Here is a 17,080-nt window from a genome sequence, read left to right as displayed (position 1 = left end):
CTGCGGGTCCCTGAGAAAGATCTCCAGCTTCTTGGAGGGCACTGACCCCACCTGCTGGCTGGCTCACGCCCCTGGTCTGTTGGAGGAACTGGAGAAATCCTGGAGAAACCCCAGCACTCAATGGGGCTCCAGGCCCCCAGGCTCTGCAGGGTGGGGCCGGAGGAGTGTGTCCTTCTGGAGGACGTGGCCGCTGTCCGAGGAGCAGGGGAGGAGGCAGGATGGGGGTGGAGAGCCAAGGTCGCGCAGTCCCGTCCTGTGCCCACAGGGCCCTGGAGCCAACACCCACATGGTCAGCCGGCGTCCTCGCCGGGTCTCCTAAGCGGGCCCTGCTCCGAGGCTGGACCCCAGGTGGGCTTTGGGGGGAGGCTCGTGGGTGCCAATGGGGCTGTGCGCTCCAGCCATCTACAGTGTGCTCATAACCTCCTAGGAGAGTCCCCGGGTTTGCTCACTGCCCCTAACTGGGACTCCTCTCCTGGGGCGGAGATGAGCACAGGCCCCAGGGCCTCGAGTGGAGGTCCCGGCTTTTCTGGGAGCGGGGAGCGAGTGGGCTTGGAAGCCAGCTGGGACTGACCTCCGGGGAGACCAGTGCCTCGCAGGGGGTGAGGGCTGCCCTGAGCGGGGCGAGTCCGAGGGGGACACGCCCTGGGACGCAGAGTCTCGGAGATCCGTGACTGTGCCCAGAGACGAGGTTCTGGGGCAGGGCCAATGGGCCTGGTCTAGGGTGGCGGACGCCACTTCGCGGGCTGGACTCACCGGAGCAGTCTGGAAGTTGGTGGGTGGCCTGGGGGGCGCGATAGGGCGCGGGCCGGCGGGGCCTGGTAGGTGGGCGTGGCCGGGGCTGGGTGGGTGCGATCCGGGCGGAGGGCGCCGTCCCGGGCGGTGGCCAGCTCAGTCTCAGGGCCCTCCTCACCCTCTCTCTCTCCTGCAGGGTTGCCAAGGGCCCTCCCAGCGCCCTGCCTGGTGTGCCGTGGCTCGCTGCCGCCCGCCGGTCCCTGCAAGCGCTGCCGCTCCTTCTGCGCCGCCATCCTGCAGGGCGCCTCCTTCGTACCCCTCGGCGACGAGCCGGGCAGTGGCCTGTGGACCCCGTGACACCGAGCACCGCGGCCGGAGCGACGCGCCCGGGCACCGCGGCCTCCAGAACGTGGCTCGTTCCCTTGAAAACCTCCACGTAGATGCGGGACCTTGTATACAGAGCTATTTTAGCGAACCTGTGCACCCTCACCTTGGTATTTCTTATGGAGCCTGGGCCCCCGGCCGGCTGCCCGCGCCCCAAGCCCATCTGCACCCCGGGCCCCTCGCCCTGCACCCCACCCTATGTCACGTCCCCACGCCTCCCTCCCAGTCCGCACCCCTGCCCTGGAGGAGGCGGACTCTGCCCTGGGTGCCCCTGCCCAGGCACCCTCCTCACTGGAGGGCACCCTATCCCCAGAGGCCCCTTGTTCACTCATTGATTCAACAAAAGTCTGGCTGTGCTGCTCCAGGTTCTTTGCACCCGAGCGTCTCCTTCCAACCCAGTGCTAAGCGAGGGGGTGAAGGGGCGCCCGCACTAGGTCACACCCCTAAGTCCACCGCAGGTAGCCTTTCGGGGCCCCCGGGCCATCCGTGGGCCGTGCAGGCTGCAGAGACTGGAGGCGGGTGAGCCTCCGAAGCATCTCGGCTCTGGCTGGGGCGTCCCAGCCACCCGCGCCTGCAGGGGCTGGGGAGCCCCAGAGGACAAGGCCCCATCCCCACCACACTGCTCCCCATGAAGCCACATGGTGGCTGCGTTTCTGACCCCCTGCAGTCCCTCGGTACTGGCACGGCGTGCTCCGGACCCCGGGGGTGTTGGCCGGCGGGGGGCCAGGACCGGGGCCACGTGGGGCCTCCTCGCTCCAGGAAGGGCCGGTGCCCATGGAGTCCCTGGGCGCACAGTCCCCACCTTTCCCCAGGTGAGAAAGCAGGTGGCAGCCTCGGGCATTCACCGGCCTCAGGCTGGTCCTGCCCGCTCGGCCTGGTGGACAGTGGGCACACAACCCGTGGCCCTCCTGGCCGGAGCCATCCGGCTGACCCAGGGAGCTCTGGCAGCCTGACTCAGAGGGGACCAGGCCAGGGACAGCGGGGGAACTAGCGCCTGGACTTCCCGGCCACCCCAGACGCCCCGGCCAACAGCTGACCGCACCCCACAGGAGACCACAGGTGAACACTGCCCAGACGGCTCCACCCGCCATCGGCTCTGCCTCCCAGCGGCGGGGGAGGGCAGCCCACAGCTGCTTCGGGCTGGGGCAGGGAGACTGCGCAGTGGACTCTGGCTTCTGGGTGGGGTGGGGGCGCAGGTGGTGGGGACCGTGGTCCTGGGTGATGTTTGCCGGCAGGCCCCACGCCAGGTTTCCCATGCTGGTTCCTGCCTCTTAAGGCTCGAGTCCACAGCCCGTCTCAGGTCAGACGAGGGGGCGACAGGCAGGCGAGCAGCCAGGGCAGCCCTGGGGGTGCCCAGGGAGCCCGCCCAGGGGTGCTGCCAGCTGGGTCTGCTCCCCTCCACGCGCGCTGCGCCCTGTTGGGGCTCCAAGCAGATCCCCAGCTCCCTGGGCCCTGGAGGGGGTCTCTGGGCTCTCCAGCAACTCCCTCTTTTCCATGCCTCTGACTCAGGGGACATGCCCTCGGGGCCAGAGGTGCTCAGACCTGCCAGCCAGTGCAGGAGGCAGGCTGGACCCGCGGAGAAGACCAAGGACCGCTGAGCCACACCTCAGCCTAGGCCTGGGGGCAGGCAGGGCGCTGTGAGCGCCTGCGTGGAGGCCTCTGCAGAGGACCCAAGTGCAGAAGAGGCAGAGTGCACTCCCTGCACAAGCCAGGCCCCAGACTCGGCCTCGGGCAGTGCTCTAGGGTGCGGACAGTGAAGCGAGGGCTCAGCAAAGTGGAGCGGCCTCTCACACCCAGAGGACGGATGGGCACTCAGCACTGGAGGGGTGTCCCAGGCTTGTGGGGGCTGGGGCTGGTGCCAGGGACGGCTCCCACCTCTCTGCCAGCCCCGCTGAGCTCGACAACCCGGGCACAAGCCACCTTCCATCCCTCGACTTTGGGACACAGGCCTGAGAGAAGGGCGGGACACCGAGGAGCCGTGGGGGGTGCAGGGTGGCTCCCCGAGCCCACAGGCCCACAGTCAGCCTTGCCCCAGCTGCCAGCCCCAGGGGCACCCAGCCGTTGGAGACCCCGGAGCCCCACAGTTCCAGGATGTCTCCTCTGACAGCCTGGAAACTCCAGGGCGTCTGGCCAGGGGCCAAAGCCCGCAGGCGGAAGTTGTGGGCTGTGGCTGTGGCCAGCCCACTGGGAGGGGGAGTGTCTGCCCCAGGAGCGAGCTCACTCCAGCTGAGCCACAGGCCGGGAAGGCGAGGCACAGTCGCCACGGGCCGCCCCTCGCGCCCTCACTTGGCGGGCACCTTCCTGCGGCCAGATGCTGGCCGGGCGCGCCGTCGCCTTGCTCTGCCTGACCTGGGGCGCCTACCAGAGCCTGGCCGTCCCCAGGGTCACGGAATGCGGCCTCTCCTGTCCCCAGGTGAGCCTGCCCCTCCTGGACTCTCCTCTGAGCAGCCTGGCCCACCTACACACGCTACTCAGAGTGACCAGCAAGGGGCCCGGGGCCCGGGGTGGTGGGTGGTCAGAGGCCCGAGGCTCCCCAAGGTGGTGGCCCAACGTGTGGCGCCAGTCACAGGAAGCGTTTGCCAGGAGCGCGTGGGGCACTGAGGCCCCGTGAGTGTCCTTTCCCGGGGAGCTGTGCAGCGGCAGCCCGAGGCCCCTCCTGTTTTCACAAGGCCGTTTCATCATCCGGGGTGCAGGCTGGGGTGGTGTCCGGGCTTGTGTGGACACCCACCTAAGGAAATGCCGTGGGCACCGAGCTCATTCTGGGCAGGCAGGTGCCGGGGGGCAAGGATGTGGCTCGGAACGTGGTGTCCCGGGACTTTCACTGTCCCCACAGCACCCTAGCCAGCAGCACCTGTCCTCGGAGGTCCCCCAGCTCAAGACTGGGGAGGCTAGCCGCTGCAACGGGCTGGGGAGCCCCAGGCATGGGCCCTCCTCCAGGTGCGGGTCAGCGGGGACCCAGGGAGACGCAGGGCAAGCAGGCTCAGGGAGCAGTGGCAGCTGGCGAGAGAGCTCGGGGGACCCTGGGGCACACAGTCAGTGTGCCAGGCACACTCTCCAGGGCACGGCGCGCGTCCAGCAGAGGGTCAGGGAGGGACAGGGCGGGCTCAGGGGCCAGGGGTCAGGCAGAGCCTCAGAAGCAGGACTCAGGTCCTGCGTGCAGGGACCCATAGTGGGTCCTTCTGGCTCCTGGTGGGACTCGTGGGTGCAAAGGGAACAGCTGGGCTGAAGTAGGGGTGGGGCCTGGACCCGCCCGCGGGGATGGTGAAGGGTGGGCAGCTTCGGGAGCACTGCGAGGTGGAGCTGAGGACTGGGTCCCAGACCTCAGGGAAGGAAGAAGCCAGGATGAATCTTAAGACGCTGCTGTAGCGCCTGGGCTCAGGGGGCAAGTTTTCAGGGAGGAAACTCCGTGAAATGTGGGAATTTTGAAATATGGGGTTTGAGAAGCCTACCAGACTACGGAGAACTGGTGCTGGGACAGCAGGGTGTGGGGGTGGAGTCAGGGTGAGGCTGCAGGGGTGTGACCAGGCCCCCTTCCATGGACTGGTGCTGGGACAGCGAGGGGTGGGGGTGCAGTCAGGGTGAGGCTGCAGGGGTGTGACCGGCCCCCCCCTCCGTGGGATGGGCCCGGAGGGTGCAGGAGGGGCTGTGGAGGGGAGAGGCCAGAGGAGACCCCCACCCCGCCACGGGCCCCCACCACGGAGAGGGTGCGGCCGGGTACCGCCTTGGCACCCAGGTGGGGCGGCGGGATCAAGGGCGGGAGGCTGGGGGCGGGGGGTGGGGGAAGAGCACGGACACAGCCAGGAAGGCCCGGGGAGGGGCCCGGGGGGAGGGGCCTGGAGAGGGATCCGGGGGAGGGGTTGGGAGAGGGGCCGCTGGAAGAGGGGCTGGGGGAGGGCCTGGGGGGGCCCGAGGGAGGGGTCAGGAAGCCCAGGGTGGGGGGCTACCTTGGGTGCCTCTGGAGACACCCCACCTACACGGAGACCCCCCGCAGCGCTCTGGGCCTTGACAGCCTTCAGGCAGGGCGGGGCCAGGAAGGCGGGGACAGGCACAGCTGAGCACAGGGCGCCTGGGGGTGGGGGCGGGGGGCGGTCAGGGCCCCTCCTCAAGCACCTGGGAAGGACCTTGTCCTCCCCACCCGATGGGGCGGCAGGGTGAAGACCAGGCCCGCTGGTCCCCTCCCCACAGACCCCGCCCTTGCCGACCCACCTGGGAAGCCCCGAGAAGCCCAACAGCGGAAACCCCCGCGCGTGGGGGGTAGGGCGGGGCAGCCGCTTCTGCGTCCCCGCCGCACCCCACCCCACAAAGGACAAAGACCGGTCCTCTCCCGCGTACGCCACCCCCAGCTCCCCCAGGCGCCACCGTCCACCGGTGCTCTCTGACCTTGACCTTTGCCCCTGCTGGTCCCTAGGCAGGGAGAGGGGGTCTGGGCACCCAAGGTCCAAGCACCAGACCTCACCCAACCCCACCAGTAACCCGGGGCAGCGGCTTTGTGGTCCTCAGGCACAGGGCGGTCTCCAGAAGCGGGCCATGCCCCAGGGCCAGGACACAGGTGCGCCTCAACTTCTCCACTCCCTGGAGCCCCGCCGGCTTGGGGGGGTGGACTCAGGCCACAGGGTGCAGGGTGACGGCTGGCTCCAAGCCTCGGGGCTGTGGGAGGAGTGGGGTGGCCAGGCGAGGCTGTGGCCCAGGCCCACTGCCCCCTTGCCTTGCTGGGCCTGCCCTGTGCCGCCCACTGGCCCCTGGGCCGCCGGACTGGCCGTCTCACCCTCCACCCATCTGTTTGGTCAGGTTCTGGGCGAGGCACCCAGGTGGGTGCAGCCCCTTTGCCCAGCCGACCCCCCTGCTGCCCTTGGTCACCTTCCTCAGCCCGAGCACCACAGGCAGGCCCCTGGGGTCACCTCAGTGGGGTTTGTGCGGCTGGGGGCTGAAGGCCTTATTGTCTCAGAGGGATGTCGTGATCAGAAGACCGGGTGATGAGGGGTGATGGTTAAAAGGCTGGGGCAGACGAGGTGCCTGGGCAGGGAGAGGGGACCCAGAGTGTGGGGCTCAGCCAAGAGTGACCCGGTTACCCAGATACTAACATCCGGGGTCACTGGGAGAAGCTCGATGCCATCCTCGCAGCTTTTCTATAAACCTGAGATTACTCCAAAATGAAGACTATTTAGGAAGAGGTGTAGCACTGGAGATGGACCCCCCAAGAGTGCCTGCCCCCCAGACCCAGGGAAGAGGAGCAGACTCCTGCCTCCACCCCGTGCTGCCAAAGAGCCCCCAGCTGTTGGAGCGCCGTGCCCGTGAGGGGGCCCCCACCTTCCCGAGCCCCTTCATCTCCCACTCTGACCCGAGGCGTCACTGCCTGGCCTGAGCTGGGTCCTTGCTCCCTGCTGTCTCCCTGCCCGGCCCCACGCTGGCAGCTCCGGGCAGTCCTGCGGTGCCTGGAGCGCCACGTGTGTTGGGGTGGGCCTGAAGGTCCAGGGGCGCAGGGCGCCGGGGTGGGGTGCCAGGGCGGCATGGGGCGGCCCGCCGGCCTCTCACTCCCTCTCCGTGTTCTGTCCGCAGGGCTTCGCCTGCAAGAGCCGCGTGAACCGTGAGTACATCTCAGGAGGAGGACGCGCGGCCCTTCCGGTCCCCGCTGACACCCCCTCCCGCCTCACCGGGCAGAGTGCCCTCCCATCCCTGCCGCCGCCTGGGGCAGGAGGGCACAGCCCCCCTCCACGCCCAACTGCAGGCTTGTTGGACGTGGGAGTCGCGGTTTCCCATGCTATTGGAATTTGCTGCTTTGCGAAGTGGCCCCGCCAGTCTCCACCTCACCAGCAATACATGGAAACCTCCACTTTCTCATCACATGCTCTGTTTTTGCCTACCGTAATACAATATTCTGTTTTAAAAATAGCTTCATTGTTTTTGCAGACACTTTATGTTTTATTTTAAAAGAGGCTTAAGGGGCGCAGTGAGGAGGCGTGGCACCCACTCCCGTATTCTTGCCCGGCAAATCCCATGGACAGAGGAGCCTGGCAGGCTGCAGTCAATAGGGTCGCAAAGAGTTCGATGTGACTGAAGCGACTTTAGCACGCATGCGTGCAGCGATCAAAATAAATAATAAGAAGAAGAATGATAAAGCTACTGCCAAAGCCCTCCTAGAGAAATAAATGCTGTTTATTTTAGGAAGACACAGTTCTAGACATCTTTGTAGGCAAATATACTGTTCCTGGATAAACAGATGACAAAGATTTTATAAAAGTGAAATTACTTCATTCCATTTAAAATCAGTATTTAATTTAATTTGACTTTAATAGGAAAAACCAAAGAAATGGCTAAACGTTAATTGAATGCTTCTTCACCTCGAGAGGGGTTACTTCTCAAGGACCCCCAAGGTTAAGGTGTGAGATGAGACAGGACGCGGACCCGTGAGCCGACGTGTGCCCCCGCCCGGGCAGGCCGCTGTCACTGGTGCGTCTGACCGCAGTTAGTGGTCGTGGAGTTGAACGGGTCACAGCCTGTGCCTGGACCCTCCCTGAGGGTGAGAAGCCCGAGGCGCCCCCCGCTAATGTTTCTGCTGAGGGGCCTGCAGGCTCCTCTCCCGCCCGGGCTGGGCCCTTTCCTGGATCCCTGTGAGCTTCCGACCCAGTGACGCAGTTGTCCGGTAATCTCAGGGAGCGTTTCCCGCCCGCCTGAGCATGGGCCTCCTCTCTGATGACGCCACCTCTGCCCGCGACGCCGGCTCCCTCCGTCTCTGTCTTTCTCCGGGGCTTTTGCTGTGAGCATTCCAGGCCAGCGCGCCTCCCGGTCTGCGCTTGTTTGCCCCGAGATGCGCTGTCTGGCCCCTGTGCCCCTGTCTCCTCTGAGCCCGCTGCACTGTGACCACCGGGCTGGGCCACGTGTCCCTGCCACCGTGTCCCTCGCGGTGGGCCTCCCCTCCGTCCCGCCACGGCGCTTTCTCCCCTCCCACATGCTGCCTTCCAGGTCCCCTCCTTCCCTCCCTCTCTCTCCTCCTTTCCGAGCTGTTTTAATGTTTTCTACATTGTCTGTGACGTTCTTTCAGTCTTGGTCAAACGTGGGCAGCTGCCTCTGGACCCCCTTCTCACTCACTGACCCCAAATCCATGGTGTTTCCCCCGCGGACCTGCTGTGTGCAAGGGCCAGATGTCCGGAGGGCCCCAGACATGCTGGGGGAACTCAGCCGGGCAGGTCCTGGGGGTGGTGGGGGTGTGGGGAGGGGCCCTCGGCTTCTAGGGGACCTGGGGGCTGTCATGGGCTCTCTCCCTCCCCCTCCCTTCCCTCGTACCCCAGTGGGAGCCGTGATAATGCAGGACCCCACCCGGCCTCCTTCTCTCCAGATGGGGGTGCAGAGGGGGCTCGCCACGGATTCCCGGGCTTTGTCCCCCCAGCAGGGCTTCTGGGGGCGGGGTCACCAGGCAGGGGCACAGCTCGGGTCTGGGTGACGCTCCGGCCTGGCCTACGTGCTCGGCCCGCTGTGGGGCAGTTCTCTGGCTCGGCGACCTCTGAGGGTTCTGGCAGGTATGGGGGGTACTTTGTGAGACACACTCCCGTCTCCGTTTGTGTGTCTCTAACAACACTGAGACCTGCGTGGGCTCTTCCCAGGGCGACGACAGTCACCCTGCGTCACAGACAGCTCTTCCCACTGTCCCTCCTCCTCAGCCTCGGGCTGAGAGTCACATGCTTCGGTTTCGATGCAATAGTATTCACACGCCTCCCCTTTCAGGGTTTCGTGAATTGGGGGGGATCTTTTAAGAAGTCTTCCCCATTCTGAGGTCATAGCGACTTCCTCCCTGTACTTCCTCTATTTCTATATTAAAGTTTTGTTTCTCAGACTCAGGTCTTTGATTCATCGAGCTCTTGTTTCTGTGTGCTCTGAGGCAAGAGCCCGACTCTGCTCTTCGCTGCCTGGAAATCCCGCAGTGGCCACACCAAGCGCTGGACGCCTCCACCCCCACCCCACCCATCTTCAGATTTCCACACTGTGCGGGCGGTTCCCCGATGGCCTCTACTCCTGAGTGAGGCCACCCTGAGCCCTGGGGGCTCTCCCTACACACCCCATGCTGTGGATCTGCATACTGAGCCCCTGGATGAATAGATTTAAGCTGGACACTGACTTCTGCTTGAGTTCTTTCCTAAATTGTCCTGGGAGATGGCAGCGTCGTTGAGGCAGCCCTAAATCCAGATACAAGAGCAAGGAGGGCATAAAACAGAAGCGGGGTCCAGGCTCCAGACCCCAGAGACAGGCCCCAGGGCCCCAGGTGGGAGGAGCAGCAGAAAGCAGAGGGCAGTCTGAACCCAGCAGGCAGTGAGCGCCACTGGGGAGCACCCAGCACCTGCTCAGGGTCCCCCTGGGAGGCGGCCCTGCACAGAGAAGCTACAAGAAGCTTGAGGACGGCAGCGGCAAGAGCGACTGCAGGCGGATGAGGCCGAGCGGAAGGAAGAGCTAGGAAGTTCAGTGCAGCTCAGTCGCTCAGTCGTGTCCGACTCTTTGCAACCCCATGAATCGCAGCACGCCAGGCCTCCCTGTCCATCACCAACTCCCAGAGTTCACTCAGACTCATGTCCATTGAGTCTGTGATGCCATCCAGCCATCTCATCCTCTGTCGTCCCCTTCTCCTCCTGCCCCCAATCCCTCCCAGCATCAGAGTCTTTTCCAATGAGTCAGCTCTTCTCAAGAGGTGGCCAAAGTACTGGAGCTTCAGCTTTAGCATCATTCCTTCCAAAGAAATCCCAGGGCTGATCCCCTTCAGAATTGACTGGTTGGATCTCCTTGATGGTCTTGATCCCTGTCTCCTGTACAATGTCATGAACCTCATTCCATAGTTCATCAGGCACTCTGTCTATCAGATCTAGGCCCTTAAATCTATTTCTCACTTCCACTGTATAATCATAAGGGATTTGATTTAGGTCATACCTGAATGGTCTAGCGGTTTTCCCTACTTTCTTCAATTTGAGTCTGAATTTGGTAATAAGGAGTTCATGATCTGAGCCACAGTCAGCTCCTGGTTTGGTTTTTGCTGACTGTATAGAGCTTCTCCATCTTTGGCTGCAAAGAATATAAGCAATCTGATTTCGGTGTTGACCATCTGGTGATGTCCATGTGTAGAGTCTTCTCTTGTGTTGTTGGAAGAGGGTGTTTGCTATGACCAGTGCGTTTTCTTGGCAAAACTATTAGTCTTTGCCCTGCTTCATTCTGCATTCCAAGGCCAAATTTGCCTGTTACTCCAGGTGTTTCTTGACTTCCTACTTTTGCATTCCAGTCCCCTATAATGAAAAGGGCATCTTTTTTGGGTGTTAGTTCTAAAAGGTCTTGTAGGTCTTCACAGAGCTGGGAAACCAGACCGCAAAGCACGTCCACCCAACAGCGACAGCAGAGGGCGCTGTGTGCAGCAAGGAAAGCAGAGCCCAGCCTGTGGCTGAAAGCTCAGAAACCCGTCAGGGAAGCGTGGCCAAGGGGGCCTATGGGCACAAGCTCAGGCGAGCTATGAAAATAAAAAGAGAATGAGGGACAGAATGAGGTCCCGACAGGCGAAGGCAGTGCACCAGAACACCCCAAAACCCACAACTGCAGCTGTTCATTTCAAAGTGGCTTAAAATAGCCAGTTCAGTTCAGTAGCTCAGTCACGTTCAGACTCCCTGCCACCCCATGGACTGCAGCACGCCAGGCCTCCCTGTCCATCACCGAATCCTGGACCTTACTCAAACTCATCTCCATCGAGTCCATGATGCCATCCAACCGTCTCAGCCTCTGTCGTCCCCTTCTCCTCCTGCCTTCAGTCTTTCCCAGCATCAGGGTCTTTTCAGATGAGTCAGTTCTTCACATCAAGTGGCCAGAGTATTGGAGCTTCAGCCTCAGCATCAGTCCTTCCAATGAATATTCAGGACTGATTTCCTCTAGGATGGACTGGTTTGATCCCCTTGCCATCCAAGGGACTCTCAAGAGTCTTCTCCAACACCACAGTTTAAAAGCATCAATTCTTCGGGGCTCAGCCTTCTTTTTGGTCCAACTCTCACATCCATACATAACTACCGGAAAAACCATAGCCTTGACTAGACAGACCTTTGTTGGCAAAGTAGTCTCTGCTTTTTAATATGCTGTCTAGGTTAATCAGAGCTTTTCTTCAAAGGAGCAAGCATCTTTTAATTTCATGGCTGCAGTCACCATCTGCAGTGATTTTGGAGCCCAAGAAAATAAAGTATGTCACTATTTCCATTGTTTCCCCATATATTTGCCATGAAATGATGGGACCAGATGCCATGACCTCCGGTTTTTGAATGTTGACTTTTAAGCCAGCTTTTTCACTCTCCTCTTTCACTTTCATCAGGAGGCTCTTTAGTTCTTCTTTGATTTCTGCCATAAGGGTGGTGTCATCTGCATATCTGAGGTTGTTGATATTTCTCCCGGCAATCTTGATTCCAGCTTGTGCTTCCTCCTGTCCAGCATTTCGCATGATGTACTCTGTATATAAGTTAAATAAGCAGGGTGACAATATACAGCCTTGATGTACTCCTTTTCCAATTTGGAACCAGTCCATTGCTCCATGTCCGGTTCCAACCACTGCTTCTTGACCTGCATACAAGTTTCAAAGGAGGCAGGTGAGGTGGTCTGGTATTCCCATCTCTTGAAGAATTTTCCACAGATTGTTGTGATCCACACAGTCAAAGGCTTTAGCATAGTCAATAAAGCAGAAGTAGATGTTTTTCTGGAATTCTGTTGCTTTTCATATGATCCAACAGATATTGGCAATTTGATCTCTGGTTCCTTTGCCTTTTCTAAATCCAGCTTGAACATTGGTGAGTTCTCAGTTCACATATTGTTGAAACCTGGCTTGGAAAATTTTGAGCATTACTTTGCTAGCATGTGAGATGAGTGCAATTGTGCAGTAGTCTGAGCATTCTTTGGCATTGCCTTTCTTTGGGATTGGAATGAGAACTGACCTTTTCCAGTCCTGTGGCCACTGCTGAGTTTTCCAAATTTGCTGGCACTTTAACAGCATCATCTTCTAGGATTTGAAATAGCTCAGCTGGAACTCCATCACCTCCAGTAGCTTTGTTCGTAGTGATGCTTCCTAAGGCCCACTTGATTTTGCATTCCAGAATGTCCGGCTCTAGGTGAGTGATCACACCATCATGGTTATCTGGGTCATGAAGATCTGTTTTGTATAGTTCTTCTGTGTATTCTTGACACTTCTTAATATCTTCTGCTTCTGTTAGGTCCATACCATTTCTGTCCTTTATTGAGCCCATCTTTGCATGAAATGTTAGAAGACTCAAGAAAGTTGATAAAGATGTTAAAGAACAATAGGGACAGAAGTTAGGAAATTTCAGAGATGAGGTGACAACAGTTGGGCTTAAAAATAAAGGAAATATCACTGCAGAAATGACGACTATGTTAGAAGTAGTGAATAGACCCAATATTAGATGCCTTGAGAGAAATAGAAGGTGAAAAGGGGATTTTTTTAAAAATCAGAAACAAGTGTCATATTGTGTTTGAGTAGACTCCAGGTGGTGGACAGGGAGGCCTGGCATGCTGTGGTCCATGGGGTCGCAAAGAGTCAGCCATGACTGAGCGACTGAACTGAACTGAGCTGTTAGTACAGGGAACTATATTTAATATTCTGTGATAAACCACAATGAAAAAGAAAGCTTTTTAAAAAAAATGTATCTATATGTATAACAAAATCACTTTGCTATACAGCAGAAATTAACACAACATTGTAAATCAACTATATTTCAATTAAAACGAGAATACAAGGGACTTCCGTGATGGCACAGTGGACAAGAATCCAATGCAGGGTTCAATCCCTGGTCCCGGAAGATTCCATGCGCCTCAGAGCAGCGAAGCCCGCGCACCACAGTTCCCGAGCCAGCGCCCTGGACCCCGGGCAGCGCAGCTCCCCGGAGCCCGGCGCCCCTGGAGCCCCCGGGGCCAGCCGCAGCTCCCGAGCCGGCGCCCTGGACCCCGGGCAGCGCAGCTCCCGAGCCGGCGTGCTGCAAGTGCTGAGCCCTCGTGCCCTGGAGCTCGTGCTCCACAACCAGAGAACCCAGAGCAACGAGCAGCCCACACACCACAGCAAAGAGGAAGCCCCACTCACCACACTGAGAGGAGAGTCCGCGCACAGTCAGAGGATTCCATGCGACCAAAAATAAGTGAGGAAATGAAGATGTTTAGAAAAGAATACAAGTAAGGTTGGAAAAGAAAAACAGAAGAGATGAAATGCCGAGTCAATAACAGAAGATGCCGCAGATAGACAAAGTCCAGAGTGCGGGCGCCGTGGGCCCCTGGAGAAAGCCGAGCCGCAGAGCAGAGGCGCAGAGCTGCAGCTCCGGGACAGCAGACAGCCCCAACACGAGGCGTCGAACTGGAGAGGAACAGCCCCGAAGACGCAACGTGAGAACCCACTCAAGCAAAATGGGTGGATGTTAAAGTGAAAAATCTTTGGGCCTCTAAGCAAAAAGAACTTAGCAATTCAAAATGGAAAGGAAAGTACATCAGATTTTTCAAAGAGCTACATTTTTACCCCAGAAGAGAACGGACAGCAAAACCACAGCGCTTCGTTTCGTGACTATAGACAGTTCTGCGTCATGATCGCGAAACTCACTAAGAGGCCAGACCTTAATTAATCCAACCACAAAAAAGAAGCAACAATTATGGGACTTGATATGGCTGCTTTTGCTACAACAGCAGCGATGACAGCAGATGAATGCACCGAACCAGCACGCTGTACTCCTTAAGTTTACACAGTGCTATGCATCAAACATATTTCCATGAAAGGACACTGGCCCAGGCTGGGACTCAGGGGCTCTTGTCCCAAGGGCCCCTCCTAGGGAAGGAGCATCAAGCACGAGGCCCCGGGAGGGGTCGGACGGGAAACGGGGTGAAAATCTAGCGCGGGGCTGTTTGCAACGCTGAGAACACGAGTGGAAGGGGAGGCCGTGTGGCATTCACAGCCGAGCGCCCGACCGTGGAGACGGGTGGTCGTGAGCACCAGGAGAGACGCGGACGAGTCTGTGCAGACAGGTTTCCGCCCTCTCCAGCCCGCCTAGCAGGAGTGCTGCGGCCCAGACACAGTGTCGGGGGCACAGTCTCACGGTGCTCTCCCCGGTGTTCTGAGCTCCGAGCCTGGAAGAAAGGAGGTGCTGAGGCCCTGTGCAGAAAGCGCAGTGGACCTCCGCTCGGAGTTGGCAAGCAGCAGGACTGCCCGAGGCTCCGCTCTAAACCCGCGGTGGCCCTGTGGAGGCTCCTGGACCATCGGTGGCCTGTGTCTCTTCCGGCCCTCCCTCTGGGTGCTCTGTTTATCTCTCACGCGTCTGCTCCAGGGAGTTCCCTGGCCATCCAGCAGTCAGGGCTCTGCCTTTCCCTGCTGGAGGCCAGGGTTTGTCCCTGGGAGAGAACCTAAGATGCCACAGGCCACGCAGTGTGGCCAAAAATGAAAGTCTGCTCCGTGCCCCTGAGAAATGGTCTTGGCCGTCCCCGGGCCGAGGATTCAGGCAGCTCCCCTCAGACCGGGTTCCCTTTGTTTCTTGGTGAACCAGGAGTGACCTGTGACTATCGGGACCATTTCTAAGTCGTGGACTGAAGTTCCTTGGATCTGCCTGGGTGCAGACCAGCGCTGGGAGCCCGCAGAGGCTGCAGGCTCTCCAGGAAGCTCCCTGTCCCTGCCCTCCCGCCGGGCCAAGGGTGGGAGGAGGCAGCAGGTTTCTCCAAATCGGGGCAGCCCTGGGCCTCCCGGTCCGGCTGAGCCTCAGCATCCTGCCCCCCCGCTTCCTCAGCTCTCACGGGGTCGGGGAAGTTTTTTCACATGTATGTTTTCACACATATATGTAAGTTGTCTGTGCCTATGTTTCCCACATGTATGTGTTTACGGGTATGTTCCGCGTGTTTTACATGTGTGTTTTCACGTGTATGATTTTACATGTGAGTTTTTAACATGTATTTTTTTCCCTCCAGCACTGTTAGCTGTTCTCAGTAGAACCGGTCCAGACAGCACAGGCTCCTGTGGGATGCAGAAGGAAACCCCGACGGGTTTTCAGACGCACGGAACCCCTCCCTCTCCTCCTGCCCTGCCAACGCGCAGTTAAATCCCCTCCGTATCTTACCAGCTCCTCTGTGCACGATTCCCTTCGTAACCCACTTCTTCCTTCTGAGCTCATATTTCTCCTTCTTAAGATGCAGCCGAGGTGTCAGGCCTTCTCTTAGTGTGCCTCTGGTTTGCTGGGATGGCTTTAAACCTGCAAATGAGATCAAATGTATTTACTTCTCCTTAATCTTTATGAAGAATTTGGGGTTCACAATGCCTTCCACACAGTCTCAGCGAGGTTGCTCTGCACGGCCTGTGGGACCTTAGTTCCTGAACTAAGGACTGCATCCATGCCCAGGCAGAACGAGCGCTGTGCCCTGGCCACCCACCCAGCAGGGAGTCCGCCACATCACCTTCTCCCATACACCTTCTGTGCTGTGCGCTTAACTGGGTCAGGAGCCGGTTCTTACTTTTATACAAGCAACTTCATGGCATCCGCGGTCACCCTTCCCTTCTGTGGCTCCACCCTTTTTCCTTCTGACTCTGATCCTTTTCTTGACTGGCTACAACAGGTCCTTGTATTTCTCCAGAAAAGGTCAAAAGACGCCGCCTTCTCATTTTCTGCACAGAGGAGGACGTTTCCACACATACGAGGGACACCCTAGATGCGAGAGGGTTCTGAAGCTCCAGGCTCCGAGGATGCGCCTCTCAGCACGGCAACGTCAGGCCTGGGGACACAGCTCTCCTCACCCTACCCCCACCTTGCCGGACTAACCCCCCACTCCCGGGCTTGACCAGGAGCCCCTGGAGCCAGACCAGGACTCGGCCGCCTCATGCAGGCAGCCTCTGCTCCGATTCCAGCCACAGCCCTTGGGAACTGTCCCCCCAGGAAGCTCTGAATCGCCCATCTGACCCCACACCTCGGGTCCTTCAGCCCCAAGGCAACAGCAGGCCGGGTGTGTGGTGGGGGCCAGGCTGGGGCAGGGGACCATTCCCAGCTCTGACCAGCGGGGAGGATTTTACCCCCGTTTAGAACTGCCAGCACACATGGGTAGGAAAAGGCAGACCAACTACTCGCTTACTTTGGCCACCTGATGTGAAGAGCCGACTCACTGGAAAAGACCCTGATGCTGGGAAAGATTGAGGGCAGGAGGAGAAGGGGACAACAGAGGATGAGATGGTTAGCTGGCATCACCGACTCAATGAACATGGGTTTGAGCAAACTCAGGAAGACAGTGAAGGACAGGGAAGGCTGGCGTGCTGCAGTCCATGGGTCGCAAAGAGCTGGACACAATTTAGTGACTGAACAGCAACAGCTACCTGCTGGCTTTATTATTTCTAAACCTCCATCATCTGGGGCGGTGGAACCCGCAGCCCCATCCCATCCACGTGGAGGACAGGCAGACGTGCTGTTGGTTTCCTCGTTGCTGAATTTGGAAAGTTCTTACAGGTTCTGAACACACGCTCCTTAACAGGTGCATGACTTGCAAATATCACCCCCCCTCCCCAGACTCTGACTTGTCTTTTTACTCTTTACTGGGGTCTTTCAAAGAGCAGAAGTTGGAAAGCTTGATGGAATCCAGCTTGCCCGTTTCTTCTCTTACGAGTCACAGTTTCAGTATTCTGTCTCAGAGAATTTAGCCTCACCTAAGGTCACAGCTGCCGTTCATGGCAGACAGACCGGGAGACAGTGGACACAGTGGCCGGCTTTATTTTTCTGGGCTCCAAAATCACTGCGGATGGTGACTGCAGCCATGAAATTAAGACGCTTGCTCCTTGGAAGGAAAGCTATGATCAACCTACACAGCATGTTAAAAAGCAGACATGACTTCGCCAACAAAGGCCCGTCTAGTCAAGGCTATGGTTTTTCCAGTGGTCATGTGTGGATGTGAGAGTTGGACTATAAAGAAAGCTGAGTGCAGAAGAATGATGCTTTTGAACTGTGGT

The 17,080-nt window shown here is 59.0% G+C and overlaps 1 protein-coding gene across 1 annotated transcript in view; it reads left to right on the top strand.

The window, feature by feature from the left end:
* Positions 1 to 7,191, top strand: part of TTLL8 (tubulin tyrosine ligase like 8) — a 66,570-nt gene extending 59,379 nt beyond the window's left edge. The window contains exons 14-15 of the mRNA XM_018049079.1: positions 929 to 2,175; positions 6,673 to 7,191. Of these exons, the coding sequence (XP_017904568.1) occupies positions 929 to 1,089 (161 nt within the window). The 3' untranslated portion in view covers positions 1,090 to 2,175; positions 6,673 to 7,191. The remainder of the gene's footprint in view (positions 1 to 928; positions 2,176 to 6,672) is intronic.

This window comes from Capra hircus, chromosome 5, assembly GCF_001704415.2.
Source record: "Capra hircus breed San Clemente chromosome 5, ASM170441v1, whole genome shotgun sequence".
Classification (NCBI taxonomy): domain Eukaryota; kingdom Metazoa; phylum Chordata; class Mammalia; order Artiodactyla; family Bovidae; genus Capra; species Capra hircus.
Note: the sequence above shows the minus strand (reverse complement) of the source record. Positions and strands in the feature narration are given on the sequence as shown.